The sequence below is a fragment of the Acinonyx jubatus genome, chromosome E2 (assembly GCF_027475565.1).
Source record: "Acinonyx jubatus isolate Ajub_Pintada_27869175 chromosome E2, VMU_Ajub_asm_v1.0, whole genome shotgun sequence".
In the NCBI taxonomy this organism is placed as follows: Eukaryota; Metazoa; Chordata; class Mammalia; order Carnivora; family Felidae; genus Acinonyx; species Acinonyx jubatus.
The window spans coordinates 48,790,937-48,815,151 of record NC_069396.1 but is presented as its reverse complement, the minus strand read 5'-3'; the positions used below and the strand labels follow the sequence as shown (position 1 = coordinate 48,815,151).

Here is a 24,215-nt window from a genome sequence, read left to right as displayed (position 1 = left end):
CACACAGTCACTGCCTATCATTGCCCAGGTATTACATCCTGCCCTACATGTTTTACAAATGCTTTGTGAAACCAGATACACCTAATGCATCCAATGTCAGGAGCAAGGAGTAGAGAAATTGCAAGAATATCCAAACAGCTAATAAACAATCAGAAAAAAAAAAAAAAAAGGAAATGCAAACCATGATACCTACCAGAGTAGCAAACATTGTTTTAAACTGATGCCAAATGTTGTCAAGGATATAGAGAAAGCAGAACATTCATACAACTGTTGGTGGGAGTGCCAGTTGGTACACTTGTTTGAGAATGTATTTAGAAGAATTAAAGTTGAACACAAGCATATCCCTGACCAAACCCAAACAACTCCACTTCCAGTATATGGAGAAAGACATGTACAAGTATGATCATAATAGTCTGATGAGGAGCTCTGACTTCCCAACATAGTATTCCCAAGAACACATAATGAAGGATTTTCAATGAGGGGCCATGTTGGAATGCTCGTTTTATGTGGATCATGACCGGTACTACATGGCTGAAAAGTCTCCTTAAAGGAACTATGCTGGGCACTCTGAATTTGTTGTGTCCAAAGCAGAATTTCAAAGACAAGAAAAATCAACCAGATAGAACTAGAAATGTGATTAAAGATCTCCAACTCAAAACACCCCAATACAGTTTTAAAGAACAGGTAATTGCAACACAAGTATATACATATACATATATATATCTTAAAAATAACACTATTATGTAATCTCACTCATAAGATGTCAATATTCTAAGTGGGAGCAAATGAAATCCAGCAGTGCATCAAAATACATACAAAATATATATCAAAGTAAAATAAATATATCAAATAAAATACATCAAAATATATACACAATTAACCTGGGTTTATCCGGGAATGGGAAAAAGATTCAAGAGAATCTGTCAATATAAACTATCATGTTAACAAATTAAATACTATACATAGCAGGAAGGGAGGCTGAAATGACATTTGGTAAGACTCGGGAGCCATTTCGACTTAGCTACAACAAAGAGTTTTACTCACGAGTAAGAGAAAACATTAGAAGGCAATTGTTTGAGAGCATGATGCCAACTGCCCGTTCCCTCATAGCTCCCAGGCAGGTTTGGTGACCGAAACGCCCAACTTTAGGGCCTCTAGTTATGGCAGCATTTGCCAATGCAGTTTCATATCCCTAAGGTGGAAATACGTAATGGGAATCTGTATTTCCATGGCACAGTTTGAGATACACCAACTTAAAGGAAGTTGAACAACTTTCTTCACTAGAATACTCGTTAGTTTTCCAATAAATTGATACGGTGCGTTTGATTTTTCCTTGAGAGATTTAGTAAGTGCTACTTCATAAGCTTCTTTAACCAGGGATTCCCACGATTTCTCAAGCACTATTCAGTACTGGTAATTTTTGACACATAACTTCAGAAGTTCTGGGACAATTTTAGTGGTATAAATGGTTTCTGTATATTGGCTTAGGGTTTGTTATTTTGATGGCTTCTTAGTTCAGTGTGACAGGGACCATGTAGATACTGGGGAAAAGAAGGGATAGGTCTGGCCCTCCATTTAGCCAGATGCATCTTGGTTTTCTCCAAGACACTTTAAAAGGCATTTTCCAAGGAACAGAGCTCCAGGCACATTCTACAAGTTCTGATACACAATTTCATCATCACTTTTCGAACAACCTATAATTGTTTCAATTTTCTCTTTAATTCAGAACTTATATATACATATGATAGGACTACATTTTCAAAAGTAGTTGGCCAAGTAGTTGTATAACGGACCTTTATGATGGGGAGCTCTAGCAGTCACCATCGGAATCAAATGAGCAAACTTAGTTTTGGCAAGTGTCTCTGGTGTGTTGCAATATGAAGTACCTATCACCACCTATGATGTATTTGGCCAAAAATGTTTAAGCTTCTGGCTCTAACTTGACTTTATCAGAGATACAACGGACAGAGGGAAGAAACAAATCTAGAATGCATGGGATTCTACAAACCAGCTTTCCTTAATTTTCAAAAAGTCTGTTCAAGGGGGTGCCTGGATGGTCCAGTCGGTTAGGCATCCGACTTCAGCTCAGGTCATGATCTCACGATTTGTGAGTTTGAGCCCTGTGTCAGGTTCTGTGCTGACAGCGTGGAGCCTGGAGCCTGCTTTGGATTCTGTGTCTCCCTCTCTCTCAAAATTAATGTTAAAAAAATTTTTTTAAGTCTGTTCAAGATTAAAATCTAGAGACATGAAAACCAAATGCAATGCATGAATATAGACGAGATGCTCATTAGAAAATACAAAGCAGAGGCACCTGGGTGACTCAGTCGGTTGAGCATCCGACTTCAGCTCAGGTCATGATCTCACAGTTCGTGAGTTCGAGTCCCGTGTCAGGCTCTGTGCTGACAGCTCAGGGCCTGGAGCCTGCTTCAGATTCTGTGTCTCCCTCTCTCTGTCCCTTCCCCACTCATGCTCTGTCTCCCTCTGTCTCTCAAAAATGAATAAATGTTAAAAAATAAAAATAAAAAATAAAATAAAAAGAAAATACAAAGCACTAGGGTAGCTTGGGAGAACTGGGACATATAAAGTTAATATAAAAGAATATTACAGAATTATTGATAATTTTCCTGTATGACCATGGTCTTAAAGGCTGTGCTTATTCTTTAAAAATCTTTTTTGAGAAGAAGCACGAGCAGTGGAGGGGCAGAGGAAGAGGGAGAAAATCTCAAACAAGCTCCACACTCAACATGGAGCATGACACGGGGCTCAATCTCACAACCATGACATCATGACCTGAGCCAAAATCAAGAGTTGGACACTTAACTGACCAGCCACCCAGGCACCCCAAGACTGTTCTTATTCTTAAAAGATGCACGCTAATATGTTCAGGAAGGAAGTGTCATTATTTCTACATCGTAAGTCAAATGACATGAGTATACATACACGTATGTACGTATAAATTCATAGAGAAAACAAATATGACCAGATGTTAACAATTATGGATTCTGAATAGAATATATGGATATTATACTATTCTTTAAGTTTTTCAGAGTGTCTGAAATTTGTCCTAATAATATCTGGGGAAAGAACTCCCAAATGCACAACTTTTTGTTCTTTTTAATTTGTAATTTATCTTGAAATATGAACAGAGAATTTTAACTACTGGCTACCTCTCTGTTGGGATTCATTACAGGCAAATTGCTTTACACCCCCTGCGCTTCAAGAGGTACATTCCCAACATCTTAACGCTTTCTAAATCCACATTTCTTTTCAGCCTTCATTTTTTATGCAGCTTAAGGGATAAACTGAATAAAAACCCTTTCGAGTTGTTTTTCTAAATTGTATCCATAATGGACTATCTGCAATGTAGATGGATGAGTGGTTATGAAAGCTTTTCTAAATTCATTACACCAATGAGCACTCTCTTCCTAAGAATTCACTGTAGTAATACTAATGATGAGGATAATAAGAACAATAGCAAGTTTGTATTGAGCATACGCTACATACCAGATATTCTTCCAAAGATCAGATGCATACTAAATCTGCCCAATCTCTGCAACAGGACAGAAAGTTACTATCACTAGCATTTTAAAGATGATGCCCAGAGGAGAGGAGCATTTGGCCCGACATCCCAAAGGTAGTAAGGAAGTGGAATTGTGATGACACTGAGTATGGTTTGTGCCATGAGGGAGGGATTTCCTACATTTGCTACATTAATAGGGTTATTCTCTAGGAGGAATTCACTTAAGTTTTATAAAGATTGGATAGGGGCACCTGGGTGGCTCAGTCGTTTGAGCGCAGACTTCGGCTCAGGTCATGATCTCGTAGTTCCTGAGTTCGAGCCCCACATCGGGCTCTGTGCTGACAGCTCAGAGCCTGGAGCCTGCTTCAGATTCTGTGTCTCCCTCTCTCTCCCTCCCCCACTTGTGCTCTGCTGTCTCAAAAATAAAATAAACTTAAAAAAAAAAAAAAGATCAGGTAGTGTTAGAACGTTTCTATACCTTCATTAAACGAACATGTTTATTGTAAATTCTCTATGCTTTTATAAGCATAAGGAAGTTGTGTCTCACATTAGCCAAATCATCCTATAGTGTGAATATTCTGCCATTCTAATCAGAGAGGTGACAGTGAGGGGTTTCTTATTCTAATTAAATCGTCTTGTGACTTGTGTCATGTTCTTGAAACTGTGAATGTTGTCTCTCACGTCATTTCTGGAAAAGGGCAAACTTCTTAATTTCTAATCATTCATAAAGTGGTTGATACTTTTATAAAATATAATTTTATGGCAGTAACAAATTGCTATAAAAGTTTCCAAACATTTACTCTCGCTTTCTGCATTCATCTCATGATGGACAGGTAACAATTTTGTGGACTGGCAGTAGGCTCTAGACAAGTTTTAGTAGTACTTCTCTAAGGGCCTTCCTACATCCCAATTTAAAGGGTTTCTCACTTGGATGAAGTCTATGACGTACCCTGAGATACTTATCACATCTCTAAGTCTCCCCACATTCCTTACATTCATAATATTTCACAGCAGTAGGAGTTCTCTAAGGTGCAGAGCAAAAACTGAATTACGATTAGGTTCTTCCTACATTCCTTAAAGTGTTTCTAATGAGTATGAATTCTCCAATGTTTACCAGACTTTGTGCCAAGAATAAAGATCTTCACATGTTCCTTACATTTGAATGGTTTCACATCAGTATAAATTGATGTTCAATAAGATTGTACAAAATCCTAAAGGCCTTTTCATATTCCTTATATTCAAAGCATTTCTCACTAGTATGAATTTTCTGATATATCAAGTAAACTGTCCACACACAGGTAAGGGTTTTACACATTCGCTACATTTATAAGTTTTCTCAAGAGTAAGATTCTCCTTGTATTGTTCGTACACATAAAAAATGTGTTCACATCTCTTCAATCATAAAGTTTCATCAGTATCAATTGTCTCATTTAAGTTGTCCATATAAAGGCTTCCCCACATTCTTTATATTCATAAGGTTTATCATTACTATGAGTTCTCTCATGTTGAACAAGGTTTGAGCCATTAACAAAGGTCTTCCCAAATTCCTTACATTGATAAGGGTTCTCACCAGCATGAAATCTCTGATGAACAGTAAGTTGATAGCCACTACCAAAGGCCTTCCCACATTGCTTACATTCATAGGACTTCTCACCAGTATGGATTCTCTCATGTTTAACAAGGCTTGAAGCCCAACTAAAGGCCTTCCCACATTCCTTACACTTAAAAGGTTTCTCACCAGTATGGATTTTCTGATGTTGCGTAAGGTGATAGCCACGACTGAAAGCCTTCCCACATTCTTTACATTCATAAGGTTTCTCGCCAGTATGGATTCTCTCATGTTGAACAAGACTTGAGCCACAATTAAAGGTCTTCCCACATTCCTTACATTCATAGGGCTTCTCACCAGTATGAAATATCTGATGTCGAGTAAGTTGATAGCTACTACCAAAGGCCTTCCCACATTCTTTACATTCATAGGACTTCTCACCAGTATGGATTCTCTCATGTTTAACAAGGCTTGAACCCCAACTAAAAGCCTTCCCACATTCCTTACATTCAAAAGGTTTTTCACCAGTATGGATTTTCTGATGTTGAGTGAGGTGATAGCCACGACTGAAGGCCTTCCCACATTCTCTACATCCATAAGGTTTCTCGCCAGTATGGATTCTCTCATGTTGAATAAGACTTGAGCCACAATTAAAGGTCTTCCCACATTCCTTACATTCATAGGGTTTCTTGCCAGTATGAAATACCTGATGTCGAGTAAGTTGATAGCCCCAACAAAAAGCCTTTCCACATACTTTACATTCATAAGGCTTCTTGCCAGTATGAATTTTCTGATGCTGAGTAAGTTGATAACCACGACTGAAGGCCTTCCCACATTCTTTACATTTATAAGGTTTCTCACCTGTATGAATTATCTCATGTTTAGCAAGGCTTGAGCCCCAAAAAAAGGCCTTCCCACATTCCTTACATTTGTAAGATTTCACACCAATATGAATTTTCTGATGTTGAGTGAGGTGGTAGCCACGACTGAAAGCCTTCCCGCATTCTTTACATTCATAGGGTTTCTCACCAGTATGGATTCTTTCATGTTTAACAAGACTAGATCCCCAACTAAAGGTCTTCCCACATTCCTTACATTCGTAGGGTTTCTCACCAGTATGAAATCTCTGATGCACAGTAAGTTGATAGGCACTAAAAAAGCCCTTCCCACATTCACTACATTCAAAGTGTTTTTCAGTCATATGAGTTCTCTCATGTTGAACAAGTTTTGACCCATGACTACAAGCCTTCCCACATTCCTTACAAATATAGCGTTTCTCTCTATTATGAATTCTTTGATGTGCACTAAAAGATTTGCTTTTTCTGTAAGTGGGCATTTTTTCATAGCTAATTATCATTTGACTAAAGTATGCCTCTTGATGTCCCTGTAGTCCCTCCAATTTGCTTTTGCACTTAGAATTATTTTTGAAAATGAATGCCTCAAGGCCAAGAGTTTTACTTCTTTCCGTCCTCTCCCATTGGGAAAAATGTATTTCAAAAATGTCTTTTTCTGAAATTTTATTTTTGGTTGCATATGTTGACTCCAAATCTGAAAGAAAACAAGAAAACCACATATTTTATTTCGTTTACCAGAAAAAAAAATTTTAAAAACCCTCAATAGAAATACAAGGCAAATTAGAAATAATACCCATTAAAAAAAAACAAAAGAAAGAAAGAATACCCATAAAAGAACTGGATTATAAGACTTCCTGAGCTCACTCCTAAGCATCAAGTGTCTACCCTGTTGGAACAACAATCTCAGTTTTGACTTTTCAGCTTTTATGTTCTTAATGTTCTGATCTGACAGTTTTCTGGAGGATTCCTCAAAGATCATTTTAACAAGTTCCTTATCTTCCTGTGTGGATGACCCCTTACACAAAATGCCTTTCCATCAAGCAAGCCCTTATGTGCACAGGGGTGATTCGGCTGAATGTTTTCACAACTATGCGGGTTGGCATCATGAACTGGAATCTAGAAAATCAAGCACACCTGAAACTAATATTGTATGTCAACTACACTTAAAAAATAAAACACTAAGCTACATAATACTCCACAGGAATTTTTCTGAGGGATTGGTGTTGGGATAAAAGCAGACAAAACTACTAAGTTCCAAGGCTCTACTGGAGGTGAAACATGTGAAACAAAACCAACTAAAACTGTAATAGAACCTCCACTTAGCTCAAATCCTGATACAATCAAAGAGATAAGCACATCAGTGGTCATGCAGGAAGTTTAGAGCAAAGAACAATTTTTCAATCTAATTTGAAACCAGAAATAAACTGAAACTAATGAAAGCTATGACCCAGTCCCAGCTCAGCTCTAAGCCTGGGGGGATCTGAGTTATCAGCCCCTCCCCCTAAATAGCTGATTTGAGAAACAGGCAGGGATCTATTCTTTACTGTTCTTCAAAATGTCTGGCACACAATGAAAATTTATGCGGTAGGTGAGGAACAGGGAAGGTGTGACCTAAAATCACACCCCCAGCCCCCCCAAAAAACACAAAAGAGACAAAGAACAGCTCATGTAGATATTAGAATCAGCAGGCAAGGCCATTGAATTATATTTTACAGATTCTGGAAGAAAAGATAGAGAACAGATGGGAAATTTCAGCAAAGAAACACAAACTCTAAAATTATAAAATGGAAATTCTACAACTAAAAAACCCAAACTGAAGCGCAAAGAGAAAAAGGATGGATGGGGAAAAAAAAATAGAGTCAGACCTGTGCAACAATATTAAACAATCCAACTTCAGACAACAGCGGTTCCAGAAAGAGCCAAATAAGTACTTGAAAAGATTATTATTGCCATATTCTTAAAACGTATGAAATGTATAAATAAGCAATCTACTTTTTAGCAAACTGCAAGCAGAATAAATACAAAGAAAAGCAACAACTGGACACATCATAATCAAACAGTTGAAAACTGAAAATAAAGGAAAAATAATAAAAGGAGGCAAAGGGGGGACATTAAAGTTAGAGAACAACTATAAGAATTGAGGCTGACTTCACATCTGTAACAATGGAAGCTACAAGACAATGGAATGATATCTTTAATGGCTGAAAGAAAGCAAGCTTTCAACCTAAAGTTCTATATAAAGCACAAAGTATTCTTCAAAATGAAGATGAGAGATTTCCAGCCCCCGCCATGAAGAAAAATCTGGTATTAGACTTACTCTCACACTATAAACAGCTCTAAAGCTATAAAGCAGTATACTAGATGGGGCGCCTGGGTGGCTCCGTCGGTTAAGCAACTGACTTCGGCTCGGGTCACGATCTCACGGTTCGTGGGTTCAAGCCCCACGTCGGGCTCTGTGCTGACAGCTTGGAGCCTGGAGCCTGCTTCAGATTCCATGTCTCCCTCTCTCTCTGCCCCTCCCCCTCCTCGTGCTCTGTCTCTCAAAACTAAATAAACGTTTAAAAAAATTAAAAAACAAACAAACAGTGTACCAGACACAGGGCTGAAAAACTTTTAGAGGCAATTCTTAGGAGAACTTTATATTCACCCTTTCTGCCTGGCTGCATCCTCCAAAATAAGGTACAGGAAAATGAAGTCCAAATATACAGCAGTGGTTTCACTGGGCAAAGGATACTGGTATCTGAGTTCAGGACTGCTAAGGCAGCTGGAATTTGTAGCTCATGGTTTAGCAAGTAAAGGAGCCATGAATCTGTAACTAAATATTAATTTATGCATCCATACAGTGACTCTCCACAAGGTACTTGGAGTTCCAACCCAGACTGAGTGGAAGGAGGCATTCATCTGAGGCCTCACAAAGCCCATACAGTGAAAGACTCATCATCTGCTGCAGTAGTCTTCAAACTCGGTCTCAGAACCCCTTATACTCTTAATTATTGGTGAATTCTTTGCTTGCTCATGCATAAGTGTATTTGCAATACAAAATATACAAGGTTAGTATTTTTGTGTAATGGTGATTTTATGACATCTTAGGTGACTTATTAAAGGGTAGAGGAGTACTGTGGGATAGGTCTGTGGGAAGTAATTTTAATGATGTTTAACTGGGCATAGATAAACTGTAGTAACTATTGCTGCTTTACTTAACGATGTTTTATTTCTTTGTATACATGAACATTTGGGTATAAGAACTGTGTGTACATCCAAAAGGAAGTCACAGAATTTCAACTGACCAATCTAATCTTGCAGCTACCTTGAGATGGCCAAATATAAACTAAATGCAATGCACTTTTGTATAGCTTAGCATCAATAGATAGTTCAGTAAACTTGAATTTAGTTCAACCAATCTGAACTGCCATGCAAGAGTTTATATTACAATTACTTGGTAAGGAAGGCTTAACAACATTAGTAAATGAAAAGAGATTTAACTACTTTTTAAATGTTAAAAACAAAAACAAAAACCGGGGCACCTGGATGCCTCAGTCGGTTAAGCATCCGACTTCCACTCAGGTCATGATCTCACAGTTCATGAGTTTGAGTTCTGCATCAGATGAGAATGAGCCCCACTTCCGGCACCGTACTGACAGTGCAGAGCCTGCACGGGATTTTCTCTCTCTCCCTCCCTCTCTCTCCCCCCCACCCATTTGCTCCCCCCACCTCAAAAAAATAAAATAAAAACACTTAAAAATAAATAAATGTTAAAAAAAAATCACTGAGGGCTCAAAAGAGCTTTTGTTTGTGCAAGTTAGATTTTCCAATATTTACCATACTAGAAATTAAAACGGAAAAATTAAAGATATTTATTAATTCACTTGAAAATAATGAATCATTCTCTGTCAGTACAATAAATTTATAAAAGTTACATTTTCTAAAACAAAAAAATAAGTATTATCTTAATTTTTTGTGACTCTCTTTAATATATGGCTTAACAGAAGTCAACTGGATTCTCGTATCTGCTTCTGCATTCACTCTATGGCAATATGCTATTGTGACTGAAGTATACGAAGGAAATCTAGCCTCCCACATATATGCAACTGTTATTCTTTGATACTGTGGGTGTGTTACTATTTGATGCTACAGTAAAACTTGAGAAGGGATAGTTTCATAAAGGTTAGTTGCAAGGTGAAATATGCAAATATACCCATGAACTTTTCATATTAAGTTACCTTAAAATCCACTGCACTTTGAATGATCTTTTATCCAGGCATAATTTTGTAATATTGTGCACTGGTCATGTGAAAAATGGTGGCTCGTGGAGTTATGCAGATCTTCGAAATGTTCACACATCTCATTACATAATATTTAAAAAATCATGTGTTAATATTACTTTCTATCTCATCAGAAAAATGTTCATGTATTGGGAAGTTGTAAAAGCTCAAAATGGTAGATGTAAGTTTGACACAATTCTAAGTTTTACTTCAAAGTCTGAATTCTATCACTGGCAAAAAATACTGTTACTTGTCTTTCAAGTGGCGGGCTCAACTTGTGAGAAAATTTTTCTAACTACCTAAGTCTCAATAATAGTGTAATAGTTCATCTGTTAGGCATTCTTTCAAAAACAAAGTGGTGTCCCATGAAACGAACAGCCAGTTTAACTCACAATTCAAACACATGCACCAGTGGTTTTCCTCAAGGCACGCACCACACTTGGGTATACAGCAGAAGAGTTTAATGAATATTTCCCATTTCTCCACAAAGGATATTTTTTAAATGCATATTCGAGGGTCAAGAATACAGGCTCATGAGCCAGACTTCCTTACAGGCTCAATTGCTTCAACCTTCTCCCACCAGCTGTGTGACCCCGGGAAGTCACTTACACTATATGTCTCTGTATTCTCATCCATTAAAAGGGGATAAAAACAATACTTGCCTCATAGGGATGTTGTGGAAGTTAATTAAGCTAATGTACTTGCTCTGCTTAGAACACAGCCTGGTTTGGGGCGCCTGGGTGGCTCAGTCAGTCGAGCAGCTGACTCTTGATTTTGGCTCAGGTCATAATCTCAACAGTTTGTGGGATCGAGCCCCACGTCAGGCTCTGCACTGACAGCATGGAGCCTCCTTGGGATTCTCTCCCCCTCTCTCTCTGTCCCTCCCGAGCTCTCATATGCACATGTGCTCTCTCTCTCTCTCAAAATAAATAAACTTAAAAAAGAGAAAACAACACAGCCTGGCATATGGTTGGCACAGTGTTAAGTGTTAATATTGTCAGAGTTACTATTGTTATTTTGCTAACAGGAAAAGAAGTTTCAGGAGACATTTTTAGGATTGAATTCTGTGTAGAGTTTAACTTTGTAAAATACAAGGTTCACAGATCGCAACGTTCAGCCTCCAACATGTTGAAAGGAATGTGTTCACTTGGTGTGAAATGAATTATTTATTCAATCCTCCACTGCATAAAGTGAAGGGGCTCTTTTGAAAGTCGGAGTACATCAGGACCCTGTTTCTAGCTGCACTCTCTGCATGTGGGTCAAAAACTAACAAAGAGCAGTGCTTCTTTGAGGTGTATAAAACTCACCCAGGGATCTTGTGTAAACGTAGACTCTGTTCGGCATGTCTGGGATAGGACCTGGCAACTGTATTTCTTTTTTTAATGCTTCATGCATTAATTCATTCACTTATATATGTAAGTGAAGAATCACTAAATTCTATTCCTGAAACCACTATGACACTATAAGTTAACTAACTAGAATTTAAATATTAATTTGGGGAAAAAAAAAAAAAAGACAAGCTGGTAGAAGCAGCTGATGTTAGGTATGTGTGTAATATTTAACAATAAAAAACCTAACACCGGGGCACCTCGGTAGCTCAGTTGGTTGAGCGTCCAACTCTTGATTTCCATTCAGTGAGATCAAGCCTCACGTCTCAAACCCCTACTTGAGATTCTCCCTCTCCCCTCCCTCTCTTTGCCCTTCCCCTGCTTGCTCACATACTCTCTTTCAAAAATAAATAAATGAACTTAAAAAAAAAAAAAAAAGCTAAAACCCCAGTAAACCAAATAAAGGCTTCTAATCACCCAGAAAACAATCCACATTCCTCCCCCAAACCAACAAAACTGCCTACCGTTTGGGCCCTGCCTATCTCCTTCACTAACTTCTTGGTATCCTCTCCTTCACTAACTCTGTTCTGGTCTTCCTATGGTTCCTCAAACATTAACAATCACATTCTGAGGAGCAAGCACACAGATAATCGTTAGACACGTTGAAGTTAAACACAGTATGAAACCTGGTTTCTTTGACAATGGTTATGAACTGAATGCCCCATAATGCAAATCCAGCTCCTTGTAAAGAAGAGAGACCACTACAGGAAAAGCCAGAGGAAGGTGTGAAGGTATGGGACGATCAAGGAGCTTGCTGAACCCATTTCTAATCCAACAAATATTAAGTCATCCCTTTGAGAACAGGGAGAAGAAATTGACCTGGTTTCTTCAAAGACAGCCCTATAATTCCCACAGGGAAAGCCAATGGTGCAGAGAAGATTCTAAAGTATTTCAGGCAGATGACCTTACCCAATGAGACCAAGTTACTATAGTTCTCCAACATCACATCCACGTACAAGTCCCTCTGAGCAGGGTCCAGGCACTCCCACTCCTCCTGAGAGAAGTCGATGGCCACATCCCTGAAAGTCACCAAGCCCTAAAACCAAAAACCCACACATTACTTGGGAAATTAAAGAAATTTAAGAATTTAAGAAAATATTTCTAAGAGGGGGAAAAAGGATTACGAAGGATAAACCGCAAGAAGAGGAAAATGTAGCAACCAAGTAGGCTGGAGGCCTGTGATACATAGAGGTAGAGAAAAGTAAAGAAATTAGTAAACTAAAGCAGAGTGTTACACATTCTAGAAGAATCCTGTTACAGCAGAAAAAATTTCTTGGATATTGTGAGATAGGTAACTAAGCTATCTAGACTTGTCTGGTAATATATAAAATAATCCCAGTTTCTCTTCTATTAAATAAAAGTGGTGTTGGGCGGGGGAGGTTGTTTATGAGTATGTAAACACACATACAACCTGCTATGTGCCTGCCTCGTAAATTCTTTATAAACGTAAACTGCTACACCATCTTTTCCCTTTCAGGCTTTAAGGAACAGAAAACACAAATAAGAAAATTTTTTTCCCAAATGCACTATAAAATCTCTATTTCAGAAAAATGACTTCCATTAAATTACAGATTATCATTAAGCCTCAAGTAAACCATTCCATTAGATTACAATGTAAGCATTTTTTTCTTACACATCTTACAAATACATGTTTTTATGAGCTGCATTCAGTTCATCATATAGGTATATGAAATTAGTATCTCCATTATATTTATACATTTAGGTTGAACAAAATTTCCAAAGACTTTCTTAATTCTAGAAATCTACTATCATCCAGTATTTAGAAATCTCAGTCACCTTCTTACTTGTTACCATCAACCACACCTCACCTGACACCCTCCTCATTCCCAAGCAGGAGATTGCCAATAGAGCACATCATATATGACACAGGTGTCACCAAGAGCTGTGCATCCTGGTCAATAACTAAATGGACTCTGACACTGGTGTTCATTGATTGGGGAACCACACTTTCCCTGGAAAGACCCACTCACAAGCCCCTGCATCCAAAAAGCCTTGCAAAGCCTCACAGAGACTGAGGCTGAGCCCAAGAAATCCCGAATTCCATCTTATCTCTGTGGGAGACTCAGGTCCATGAAGAAGTTCCAAGTTTGCCTGTATGACCAAATGGGACCCTCATCACTGACTCATCACACCACAGACCTGAGATGGGAATAAGGAATTCTGATAAGGGAAATGGCGCAGCCCTAGTGGACCAAAGACAGAAGTGATTACGAAGGGCACCACCCAAGACAGCCTACCATGGATATGTCCTAGGTAAACACCAAAGCTCTTCCAGAGAAGGCACAAGCAACTGAAATTGCTCTCTTGGGGGACCATCCAGCTGTCTAAGGGCATTGTATCCTGACTGGCTTCTTTCCTAGATGCCAGCCAATCAGCACCTTAACCTGAAAAAGGAATAACTGTTGTTTTCAAAATGTCTACAGTCTTCATTCTCCCATTTTTCCTTCCCTTGTAAATAAATCGTTGGTGTTTTAATAGATGAAATCAGTCTACTGCTGGTTTTCCTTGTATATAAGTAAAAGTGTGCTGTTAACTACATTTCTTCAAGTTATTCTTTGACAGAAGCTCAAGTATTTCCCTCAAAAGATTCCATCCCTTCGCTGCTCTTGATAGAAGACCGGGCACACAGATGTTGAATGTGTTCAATGACCATGACGACACTGAATGGAAAGGCACATACGAAGGACACTGGGCTACTTGGCACTATCCTTTACTGGAATAGGGGGAACTGAGAGGCAGGTTCAGGAGTGGGGTTCTGTTATGCAGAAAGCATTCGGATAATTAAGGAAAAGATTCATATGACCTAAAAATCACAGTATTTCAAGGAGACAGAAATAACCAACTTACATCAGTCATGGTTCTAGAATTGCAAGAACTAATTAATAATCCATGGGGTTCCTCTATTGGTGAAGCACAGAATCCAGAAAAGTCAGAGCTGGGGAGGGGAAAAAAAAGCTTTAGACCAGATGTGAAGTGATCCCATCCTGACTTAAGCTAATATAAACTTCTACCTCTGCCATTCCTCCTCTTACCCCCCCACACTCCCACACCATCTCTGAAATCTAAACTCTCCCCTCAAACCCAAAGGTCCTTCAGTAGGAAGGTTTCTGGCAGTGCCTGATACTGGGGATGCTGACAGGAGACTGAGGCTGGACCACTGGTCCTTCCCAGACCAGATCTCCCTCCCACCATTCTGCCTCTCCGAGCTGAGAAAGAGCAACACAGTCCAAGTGAGAACATCTTTCATGGGCTCGGGGCTCAAAAAGGTTGGTCAAGACACAGGGGTGGACAGGATGTACAACTGCCTGAGCCCAAAGCTGACCTCTTAACGCGTTCATAACATACACGCCACAGAATACGAGAAACTAAGCTAAGTCAGGGGAAATAATCAAAATATACTGTCAATAGAAAATACAGCTTGCAGGATGTATAGTATGATTATATTTATAAATTGTATGTGTATAACAATATAGAAAAGACTGACAATCACATGTCCACAGATGAAAAAAAAAGTGTTTAGGAAAAAAAAAGTGTTTAGAAAGTTATACATCTATATACAATAAGGGTTTTCTTTTTATTGTGGTCATAATGTTCTTTTTAAGTATTCTGCATAACTGTTGTAACCATGGCCATGCATTATACCAACTATATAATTTCTACTTACACTCCCGTTTTGCCTAGAAAAAAAGTGGCTGAAATTCCCCCAAGAAATGTCATGGATATATTGATGAGATCTCAATCCTGCTTCTCTTCATGTCTTCTGACACATGGGTTTATTTTATATCTGAACTTGTCTTTTTAAACAGGATACTCTCCTGATAATTGCTGAACTGATCCTACTGGTCTCACTTAGCAACTAACATTAGTAGGATACAAACTACAGGGTATCCAACACGCAGGACAAATTCTATTTGCCTCTGCAAAACAAGTCGTGACCCAACAGTATTGCCTGTAATTACCTTCCTATGAGTTTCCAAGACAGGTTACCCGAGTTGTTTCCTGGCCTTTGTTGCTGGCAGCCTTAACTTCATTCCTATGTAAATTTAGTCTTCCTTGTCTTAAAGGCAACAACCATGTCTTTCAGTTACTGTATCACTACCCAAGTCCTATCTCAGGGCCTTAAATTTGGAACAAATTTTTACCCAAAATTCCCTTATGGAAACGTGTCCTTAAATAGCTAGAGAAGTACAGATGTATACACAAGAATATTCAACCAAAAATCATTTATGAGATAACCAAGAATTAGAAACTACCTAACAGTAAGCAAAAGGTTTGCTCAACTGTGGCCTGCTGTGCCCTCATTAGTTTGGTGGTATTAGACCATATTAATTGAAGAAAGACACACATAATCAATTTCTTGGTGATACAGGCAGGTTTGTAAAGGATACACAATGTGGGAAGTGTATCTGAAATTAAGATAAAGGCTCTGGTGTCGACTTTCAGGATGTGAATCTGGGCTCGACAGTGACCAATTTCTCAACACTTCTATTTCCTCGTCAATAAAAGAAAAAGAGAAGGATAGGAACACTGTCTGCTACAGAGGGCTGTACTGAAGATTAAGTAAGAAAATCCACATATAATACTGGTGTACGATAGGGGAATCTGGCTGGCTCGTTCGGAGGAGCATAAGGCTCTTGATTTCAGGGCCGTGAGTCTGAGCCCCATGTGGAGTGTAGAGATTTCTTAAATTACAAAAAAAAAAAAAAAATAGTGGGGTGCCTAGGTGGCTCAGGTAATAAATACAGCGTCCGACTTCAGCTCAGGTCATGATCTCACAGTCCATGAGTTTGAGCCCCACCTCAGGCTCTGTGCTGACAGCTCAGAGCCTGAAGCCTGCTTCGGATTCTGTGTCTCCTTTCTTTGTCCCTCCCCCACTCGAGCTCTGTCTCTCTCTATCTCAAAAATAAATGTTAAAAAAAGAAACAACAAAAAAAAAAACTAGTGTACGATAATTACTTAACCTAAGTTTTAGCCATTGTTACTGAAAATGGAGATTGCTGTCCCTTATTCTGTTATAATAAGAAAAGTTAATGACCCTTTCCATATTTTCATAATAAAATCCATGCTTCTCAGGTGTGTTTTCTTACAAAGTTAACTAAAGTTTCACCGTCCAGCCTTAAGCCCACTATTCTTCCTAAATAACAACATAAGCACAACAGGTTCTCAGAAAGACACAGAGGAGATATCCCCCACTCCCAGAAGCTGCAGATAGAGACAGGACTCAACATCATAAAGCTGGCTCAGAAAATACAACCCAATTAGATGTCAAGAGGAGAACATTAACCAGAGGTGTGATCTTGTTCTGTGCAAATTGGTGGTTTATTAAATGTCCATAACTATAACCTTCTTATTCTACCTTCTGTTATTAATATCTGTCCTTGGAAATATTATTTGTAAAATAGGTTTTTATAAGACAGAACAAAGACACTGGAAATTATCACTATTTTCTGTGGAAATAACCTTTAAAATAATCTAATTCTGAAAGTCTGTCTTTGAGGCTCTTGTAATTAACTTTTAAATGGTGTTTACATTCCTAAAAGTTGTGAATACTTCAGGTTTTTAAATAAAGAAGAAATCACTAACACTTCCCTCTTCTTCCTGCACATTCAAGAGTAAAACAAAACCCACACGTGGGTTGGACTTCTCCATCAAAATAAAAGCTAGAGAGTCTTTAATTCAGTTGTATCACCAATTACTGTTATCTTATTCAGCAGAAACAAAACCAGACACATAGGCTCACAGGAAAAAAAAATTTTAAACAGAAATGCACCAAAATATTAAGAATGATTAACTCTAAGGGTGCCTGGGTGGCTCAGTCAGTTAAGCGTCCGACATCGGCTAGGGCATGATCTTACGGTTTGTGAGTTTGAGCCCCGCATCGGGCTCTGTGCTGACAGCTCAGAGCCTGGAGCCTGCTTCGGATTCTGTGTCTCCCTCTCTCTCTCTGTCATTTCCTTGATTACGCTCTGTCTCTCTCTCAAAGATAAATAAAACGTAAAAAAAATTTTTTTTAAAGAATGATTACCTCTAGAGGATGTAATTCTAATCTCCTTCTCTATGTTCCCTGGATTGTTGAATTTTTTTGCAACAAACCTGCATTAATTCCATAACCAGAAATATAAAGATTTCTAACGTTTATTTATTTTTGGGACAGAGAGAGACAGAGCACGAGAGAGAGGGAGACACAGAATCGGAAGCAGGCTCCAGGCTCTGAGCCATCAGCCCAGAGCCTGATGCGGGGCTCGAACTCACGGACCGCGAGATCGTGACCTGGCTGAAGTCGGACGCTTAACCGACTGCGCCACCCAGGCGCCCCTAAAGATTTCCAAATGTAAAAAACTGAATGATAGGGAAGGGGCATATTTCAGTCATTAAGAAAACTGAAAAAAACAGAGCCAACCCTGAAGATCAGTGGGCCAGAAACAAAGTACACTGACCAGCTGCTGAACATGCTGGAGCTGGAGCTGACCCCTACACTGAGACACTTTCATTATCAAGATTCCCCTGAAACCAACACACCAATTACGTTAAGTCACCTTCAAAGTCTTGAGGAAGGAAACATATGCACATAAATAGAATAATATTTGGTACAGAACAGATGCTCAACAAGTGTGGCTACACCCCTCCACCTGTTCACTGCGGTCAATTAAAACATTTTGGAGACAATCCTTGAAAAATGTCTTTCAGGGGCGCCTGGGTGGCTCAGTTGGTTAAGCATCCGACTTCAGCTCAGGTCATGATCTCACGGTTGGTGAGTTCGAGCCCCTGTCGGGCTCTGTGCTGACAGCTCGGAGCCTGCAGTCTGCTTCGGAATCACTGTCTCCCTCTCTCTCTGCCCCACCCCCACTCGTGCTCTGTGTCTCAAAAATAAAATAAACATTAAAAAAAATGTTTGAGAATAATGTCTCCCATAACTCTCACTGAATGGGATTCATATAGAACTCACAACATTCTTGAGGACTTCTGTTTATAACTATTACTTAGTATTTTATTACTTACATTTTCCTTCTGATTCTTTATAAACATAATTTTTATCAAGTACACATTATTCCATTACAGGAGACAACTGCAATTTACTTAACTGTTTCCATATCACTGGACACTAATCTTGTAAAATCTCCTTCCCAGCTATTAAATCCTAATCCCGGACCAATGGAGCTGGATCTTTTTTGGGTCATGTACATTCGACAATCTCATGAAATTATAGACATTTTTGCCCACTAAAAAAATACATTTACAAATATTTATAAAAATTCGGTCTCAAATCCAAGAGATTTGTGATCATCTGGCAATTATAAATGGGACAAAACCTCAGGTTAAGATTTCCTCTACTAGATCACTTTTTCCAACTTGAATAGCTGGCTATTAATTGAGAGTAAGGTCAATAAGGGGCGACTAAGAAGAGGGATGCATGAGCAGGGTAGGTCATTCATCAGGAGGAAAACCCAGGATAGTCACTACTAGTGATATTTCAGGCCAAGAAAGCAAATATTCTCATGATCTAAAAACGAAAGGAACTGTGTGAATAATAAAGAAACACAAACTCACCCTGATCCTTGACTTCAAAATATGCAACAATTCTTCCCTCCTCCTCAGGATCCTTCTTAGAAACCCGGCAGCAGTGGGAGTGGTGGGGGTGGGGGTGGGGGTGCGGGAGGGGGACACCGAAAGACTCATGAGACACCAGCATTTCTTGGAGCACAGACCTAACTAAAACAAAAAACAAAAAAGGAAAACCGAAACACCGCCTAGAGCCGTATTCACCTTCAGCCACACAAAACCCAACGGAATTGAAGGGAAGGAAGGTTGCAATCCGTCTCTGAGTTGACAGCAGCTGCTGGGCACGAAGGTCTGGCTGCTCTGAAACATGTAGCTGGCTCCCAAGGAGCTCCGAGACGCGCGCCCCTTCTACGAACCTTACCTCTGGGGCCTCCCCCATCACGTCTTCCTAGAAGCATGTCACGAGGACACTTCCGGATGTACGATTCTCATCCCAAGACTAGCCCTCTGCCTTCTTGGCGTGAAACGTTCCCTCTAGGGCTTAGGGTAGGACCCCTTTTCTTGCGGGCATTTAACTTTGGCAGGCCCAGAGAAAGTCTAGAGGGAACCCAGAGCACACAGCCAAAGCAAAACCACAAGGCCACGCACCCCATCACCCGGGCACACATTCCCAATCGCATACACCATCACGGAGGCACACCCCGGCCCTGTCACGCACCATCCTGCTCAGCCGCTAGCGCACACACAGGCTGGAGGCTCCGAACGCGACACACCCAGTCCGCTAACCGGGCCCCCTCACCTCGGGCGCTTCCCGAAGTCACCCCCACACTGGCTGCGGGTTCTGACCCCCCGCTGACTACTTCCTCCGACGCGGGCAACTCACTGCGCGGAGCCCGAGAACCTTCAGGACACCGGAAACGGACCCACAGGCGTATGGGAAATAAGAGACGGCGAGTCCTCGGAGGGCGAGAACCGGGCCAGCCAAAGAGCTCTCCGAGGGCTACCTCACCCCGCCCGGAAGAAGACCTGTGCCCGGAGACTTTTGGGAAATGTAGTCCACGGCGGGCAAATCCTCAGAAGCTGGGACCCAGGACCCTTAGAATGCTCCCAGCATGCAACTCGGCTACGCCTAGCAAAGGCGCTCTTTCCAAAGTCAACCCGAACTTCTAGGTTTTGCTGCAGCGAGTAGGTCCCGGCTAGGCGAACATCACATCTCAATAATCTTCGATGTGACTGAGGGAGAATTAAATGGTTTTCAAGGAAGGCTGAGGAATGCATTCTGAGAGTGTTAGAGATTGGAAGGGGAGCGTTGGCGGAGAGGGGCGTGGGGGGATATGACCAAGGACTTACGCTTCAATGGGCGGCAACATCGCAAGTAAGGTCCATGGGAATAACCCTGAGCGAGGCCACGGGCTTACCTGGTTTACGAGGGACTCGAGTAGGGTCTGGCGGGTTGAACAGATGGATACGTGTGGCTCTGAGTTTGTGGGTCCAATTCGGTGACTAGGACCTCGTGTGGAGTTGTTTATATTCATGGGATAGTTTCTGCTGGTGTGAATCCTTGTTTCCTTACGGTAAGGTGGTTTCTGTTAGAGATTATATATTTTTTCAAGAGAAAAGCAACAATACGTGGTCGTGAATTGATACTGTGATCATGTGCAAAGGTCCCTGTAGGGCTGAGAGATGAGATCTGGGACATTGTGTGTTAATGTCAGTAACCGAGGACAATTTAGTATTTGTGAGGTTTTTTTAATAGGCTTTTCTTTTGCATACTATGGTGATTATGAAAGTGGATCACTGTCCAGCTGAGATCGAAAAACAGTGCAGTGTTGTGTGGCCTAGTATGCGTTAGTTTGATGATCTGACTGCCAATCGCTATATGTACCTGGAAAATTGTAACTGTTAGGATAGTGAGTTTCATTATTTCCACAGTTTCATTATCTCTAAGAGTGGTACAATTACATCTTCTTGGAGCATCAAATTTAAGATGCAGAAAAATATTTACAATTTATCCGCCAAATAATTTAGATATTTTATAATGAATCAATGATGCTTTATGGGAAAGAATGCAAATTGGCATAACGTTTTAAAAGCAAGAAGAAATCAAAGTAATATCCAGTCATAGTGGCTGCTGTAGGTTTCCATTCTTCTGTGATGTTAAGGGTACTTAACCAGATAACTTTGAAAGCCCTAGACTAAGGAAATAATTTCCTGCTTGTGAACGCAGGTAGATTAGAACAGAGCCCAGATTAGGGAATCAGATGTACTAGTTTATAGGTCATGCAAGGCAAGGAACCTGTTTGAGACTACATAATTAGTCCATCAGAACACTACTTGTCTTATTTCAAAAAGTGGTAATTACATTTTGTTATATCCTGAGTATACAAAAACCACTTCCTAAACAGCGCCTGATTCCTCTGTTGCAGTTGGCAATTTTGAACCTAAATATTTGTATTTCTTCTGACATTTCTGATAGAAACAAAGATAAAGAGCTAATGGTTATACTGTTAGGGAAGAAGATAAAATTCCTTTTCTAACACAATTTCAGAAGAAACTCCTCAATGTTCCTGGGGAGAAAAACATTTGTTTGTTTGACCTTTTTTGTTGTTGTTTCTCTTCCAAAAGTCCGTCTTTTGCTTCCCCCTAAGTGCCTTAATCACAGCCACAAATTCTTAAAATGCTTTCCCTGACATCAAACACAGTAGCATTGCTCTCATTAATATTGTAGTAACAAATCTAGAAATGAAACACACCCATCAAAAGTAGGGTGAACAATTAGGTCTGGAGTACCTTTACATCAGAATAGTACACAGCAGTGAAAGTTACTGAATCTATCATAACATGAGCATTGAGCCATAGAAATATATCTGCAGGATGTTTCATTCATAAAATTTTAAAAAGGAGGGGCGCCTGGGTGGCTTAGTCGGTTGAGCGTCCGACTTCGCTCAGGTCACGATCTCACGGTCCGTGAGTTCGAGCCCCGCATCTGGCTCTGTGCTGACAGCTCAGAGCCTGGAGCCTGCTTCAGATTCTGTGTCTCCCTCTCTCTCTGGCCCTCCCCCCGTTCATGCTCTGTCTCTCTCTGTCTCAAAAATAAATAAATGTTAAAAAAATTTAAATTTTAAAAAGGAAGAAAAACAGTGATATTTTGTGCTTAAGTGGAAGATAATGGAAAACAAGGGCATGGTGAATAAAATTCAGGAATGTGGTAAGTTCAGAGAGGAGGAAAGATGAAAAGGTAGTTTTTAAAGGGATTCAAAGCTATTTCATGGCCCCATGGGCTGCTCTGAAAAGCCATCTTTGCATTGTTCGGGTAACCCGCTCTCCCACCTCGGGCGCATGCCTGCTCCATGATGGTCCTCCAACTCGCGCTTGCTTTTGAATCTGCTGCATGGGGCCACTGGCATGCCCCATCATTTCAGGCACGGCCGTGGACCCCAGCTCCGATATCACCACCAAGGACTTACAGAAGAAGAAGGAAGTTGTGGAGGAGGTGGAGAAGGGAAGAGCTGCACCCGCTGATGGGAACAGTAATGAGGAAAATCAGGAGCCGGAGGCCGACAATGAGGTAGATGAGGAAGACAAAGAAGGGGAGGAGGGAAAGGAGGTGGAGGGCCGAGGTGAGGAAAGAGGATGGAGAGGAAGATGATGAGGCCGAGGCAGCTACGGACACACGGGCAGCGGAAGATGCTGAGGATGCTGATGTGGACACCAAGAAGCGGAAGATCGATGATGATGACTAGACAGTGAAAAAGGGAAAGTTAAACTTGATAAACAACGACAAAAAATGCCACCAGGACCTCTTCATCCCCCACGTCCAGTCTGAAAATGTAAAGAGGGTCATCTTTGAGTGGAGAGTCCCATCGTGGGGAGCGCCACCCACAGACGACCTCTTGCTCTGCCAGCCCCCCAGAACCACAGTGGGAATCTGCAACAAGGGAGGAGAAAAGAATCAAAACTTACCAGCGTCTGAGAGGCTCAGTGGGTCAAGCCTCCCGCTCTTGATTTGGGTTCAGGTCATGATCTTACAGTTGGTGAGAGGCTTCCCTGCGCCTGCTTGGTAGTCTCTCGCTCTCTCGCGCTCTCTCTCTCTCTCTCTCTCTGCCCCTCCCCCATGCAGACTCTCTGTCTCTCTCTCAAAATAAACTTTAAAAATTTTAATGAAAAAGGGCCAAGATAAAATTTCTTTTTCCCCCTTTTTTGTCTATGAAGTTGCTGTTTATTTATTGTTTGTCCTGTTTGAAGTGTGTGTGAAACAGTGTTTTCCAACAATAAACTGGAATTTTATTTTGCTGAGTTGTTCTTACAAGAAAACAAAGCACAATTATTTTATGTATTGTATTTCTTAAACTGGATTATATTACATAATTGTATACTGTTATTTTGATGTATTCCTCATTAGTTATAAATATTTGTTTATTCATGATGAAATCTTAAAACTTTTTTGGTATAGGAATTGAATGCAACTGTGTGTGTTGGGAGGGGGATATGTACATCCGATTTTTAACATGTTCTACCCAAGGGGACTGTGGGAACTTGGGAAGGTATGTACAGAGGAGAAACTAATAGATAACCTGTGTAAAAAGAAATTCCAGCTAAAAGTGTAAAAGGCATACCTACACCACTGTTATTTACATATGTGTGTTAAAAGATAGTTAAAAAAATAATTATTATCACAAGGTAGTAGGCTTTCAGGTGTTTTTCACCTTATATTTTATGGCCTTCATTTGTTGACTTAAAATCTATTTTGTCTGGGGCGCCTGGGTGGCTCAGTTGGTTGAACATCTGACTTTGGCTCAGGTCATGATCTCACGGTTTGTGAGTTCGAGCCCCACGTTGGGCTCTGTGCTGACAGCTCAGAGCCTGGAGCCTGCTTCAGATTCTGTGTTTCCCTCTCTCTCTGTTCCTCCCCTGCTTGCAGTCCGTCTCTCTCTGTCTCTCAAGAATAAAGTTTAAAAAAACTTTAAAAATCTATTTTGTCTGATACAATTATGGCCACCCCTGCTTTCTTTTGGTTACCATTTGCATGGAAGGTCTGTTTCCATACTTCACTTTCAGCCTATGTGTGTCCTTAAATCTAAAATTACTCTCTTGTAGACAACATATAGTTGGATTATGTTT

The 24,215-nt window shown here is 40.2% G+C and overlaps 2 protein-coding genes, 1 long non-coding RNA gene and 1 pseudogene across 18 annotated transcripts in view; 2 read left to right on the top strand and 2 right to left on the bottom strand.

The window, feature by feature from the left end:
- The window catches only part of LOC128313149 (uncharacterized), a 37,088-nt gene extending 35,123 nt beyond the window's left edge, over positions 1-1,965 (bottom strand). The window contains exon 1 of the long non-coding RNA XR_008293407.1: positions 194-1,965. This is a non-coding gene — a long non-coding RNA (uncharacterized LOC128313149). The remainder of the gene's footprint in view (positions 1-193) is intronic.
- The window catches only part of ZNF404 (zinc finger protein 404), a 50,905-nt gene extending 37,068 nt beyond the window's left edge, over positions 1-13,837 (top strand). Inside the window, exon 5 of the transcript XR_008293404.1 lies at positions 8,767-13,837. The gene's annotated coding sequence lies outside the window, so the exon portion shown is untranslated. The remainder of the gene's footprint in view (positions 1-8,766) is intronic.
- ZNF283 (zinc finger protein 283) lies at positions 4,820-20,124 on the bottom strand. Of its 16 annotated transcripts, none has more exons than XM_053209900.1 (5): positions 19,978-20,049; positions 19,143-19,194; positions 14,442-14,529; positions 12,483-12,609; positions 4,820-6,617 (listed from the first exon to the last, which is right to left on the bottom strand). In XM_053209900.1, the coding sequence occupies exons 3-5, from the start codon at positions 14,448-14,450 to the stop codon at positions 4,951-4,953; spliced, it is 1,803 nt and encodes a 600-aa protein (XP_053065875.1). In that variant the 5' UTR covers positions 14,451-14,529; positions 19,143-19,194; positions 19,978-20,049; the 3' UTR covers positions 4,820-4,950. The 16 variants fall into 16 exon arrangements, with proteins under 16 accessions (XP_053065875.1, XP_053065871.1, XP_053065873.1 ...); XM_053209896.1 differs by having other exon boundaries at positions 19,894-20,031; XM_053209898.1 differs by having other exon boundaries at positions 19,813-20,021.
- A 2,361-nt stretch (positions 20,125-22,485) lies between these two features.
- LOC106973628 (prothymosin alpha-like) lies at positions 22,486-23,139 on the top strand (annotated as a pseudogene).
- The last annotated feature ends 1,076 nt before the right edge of the window (positions 23,140-24,215 follow it).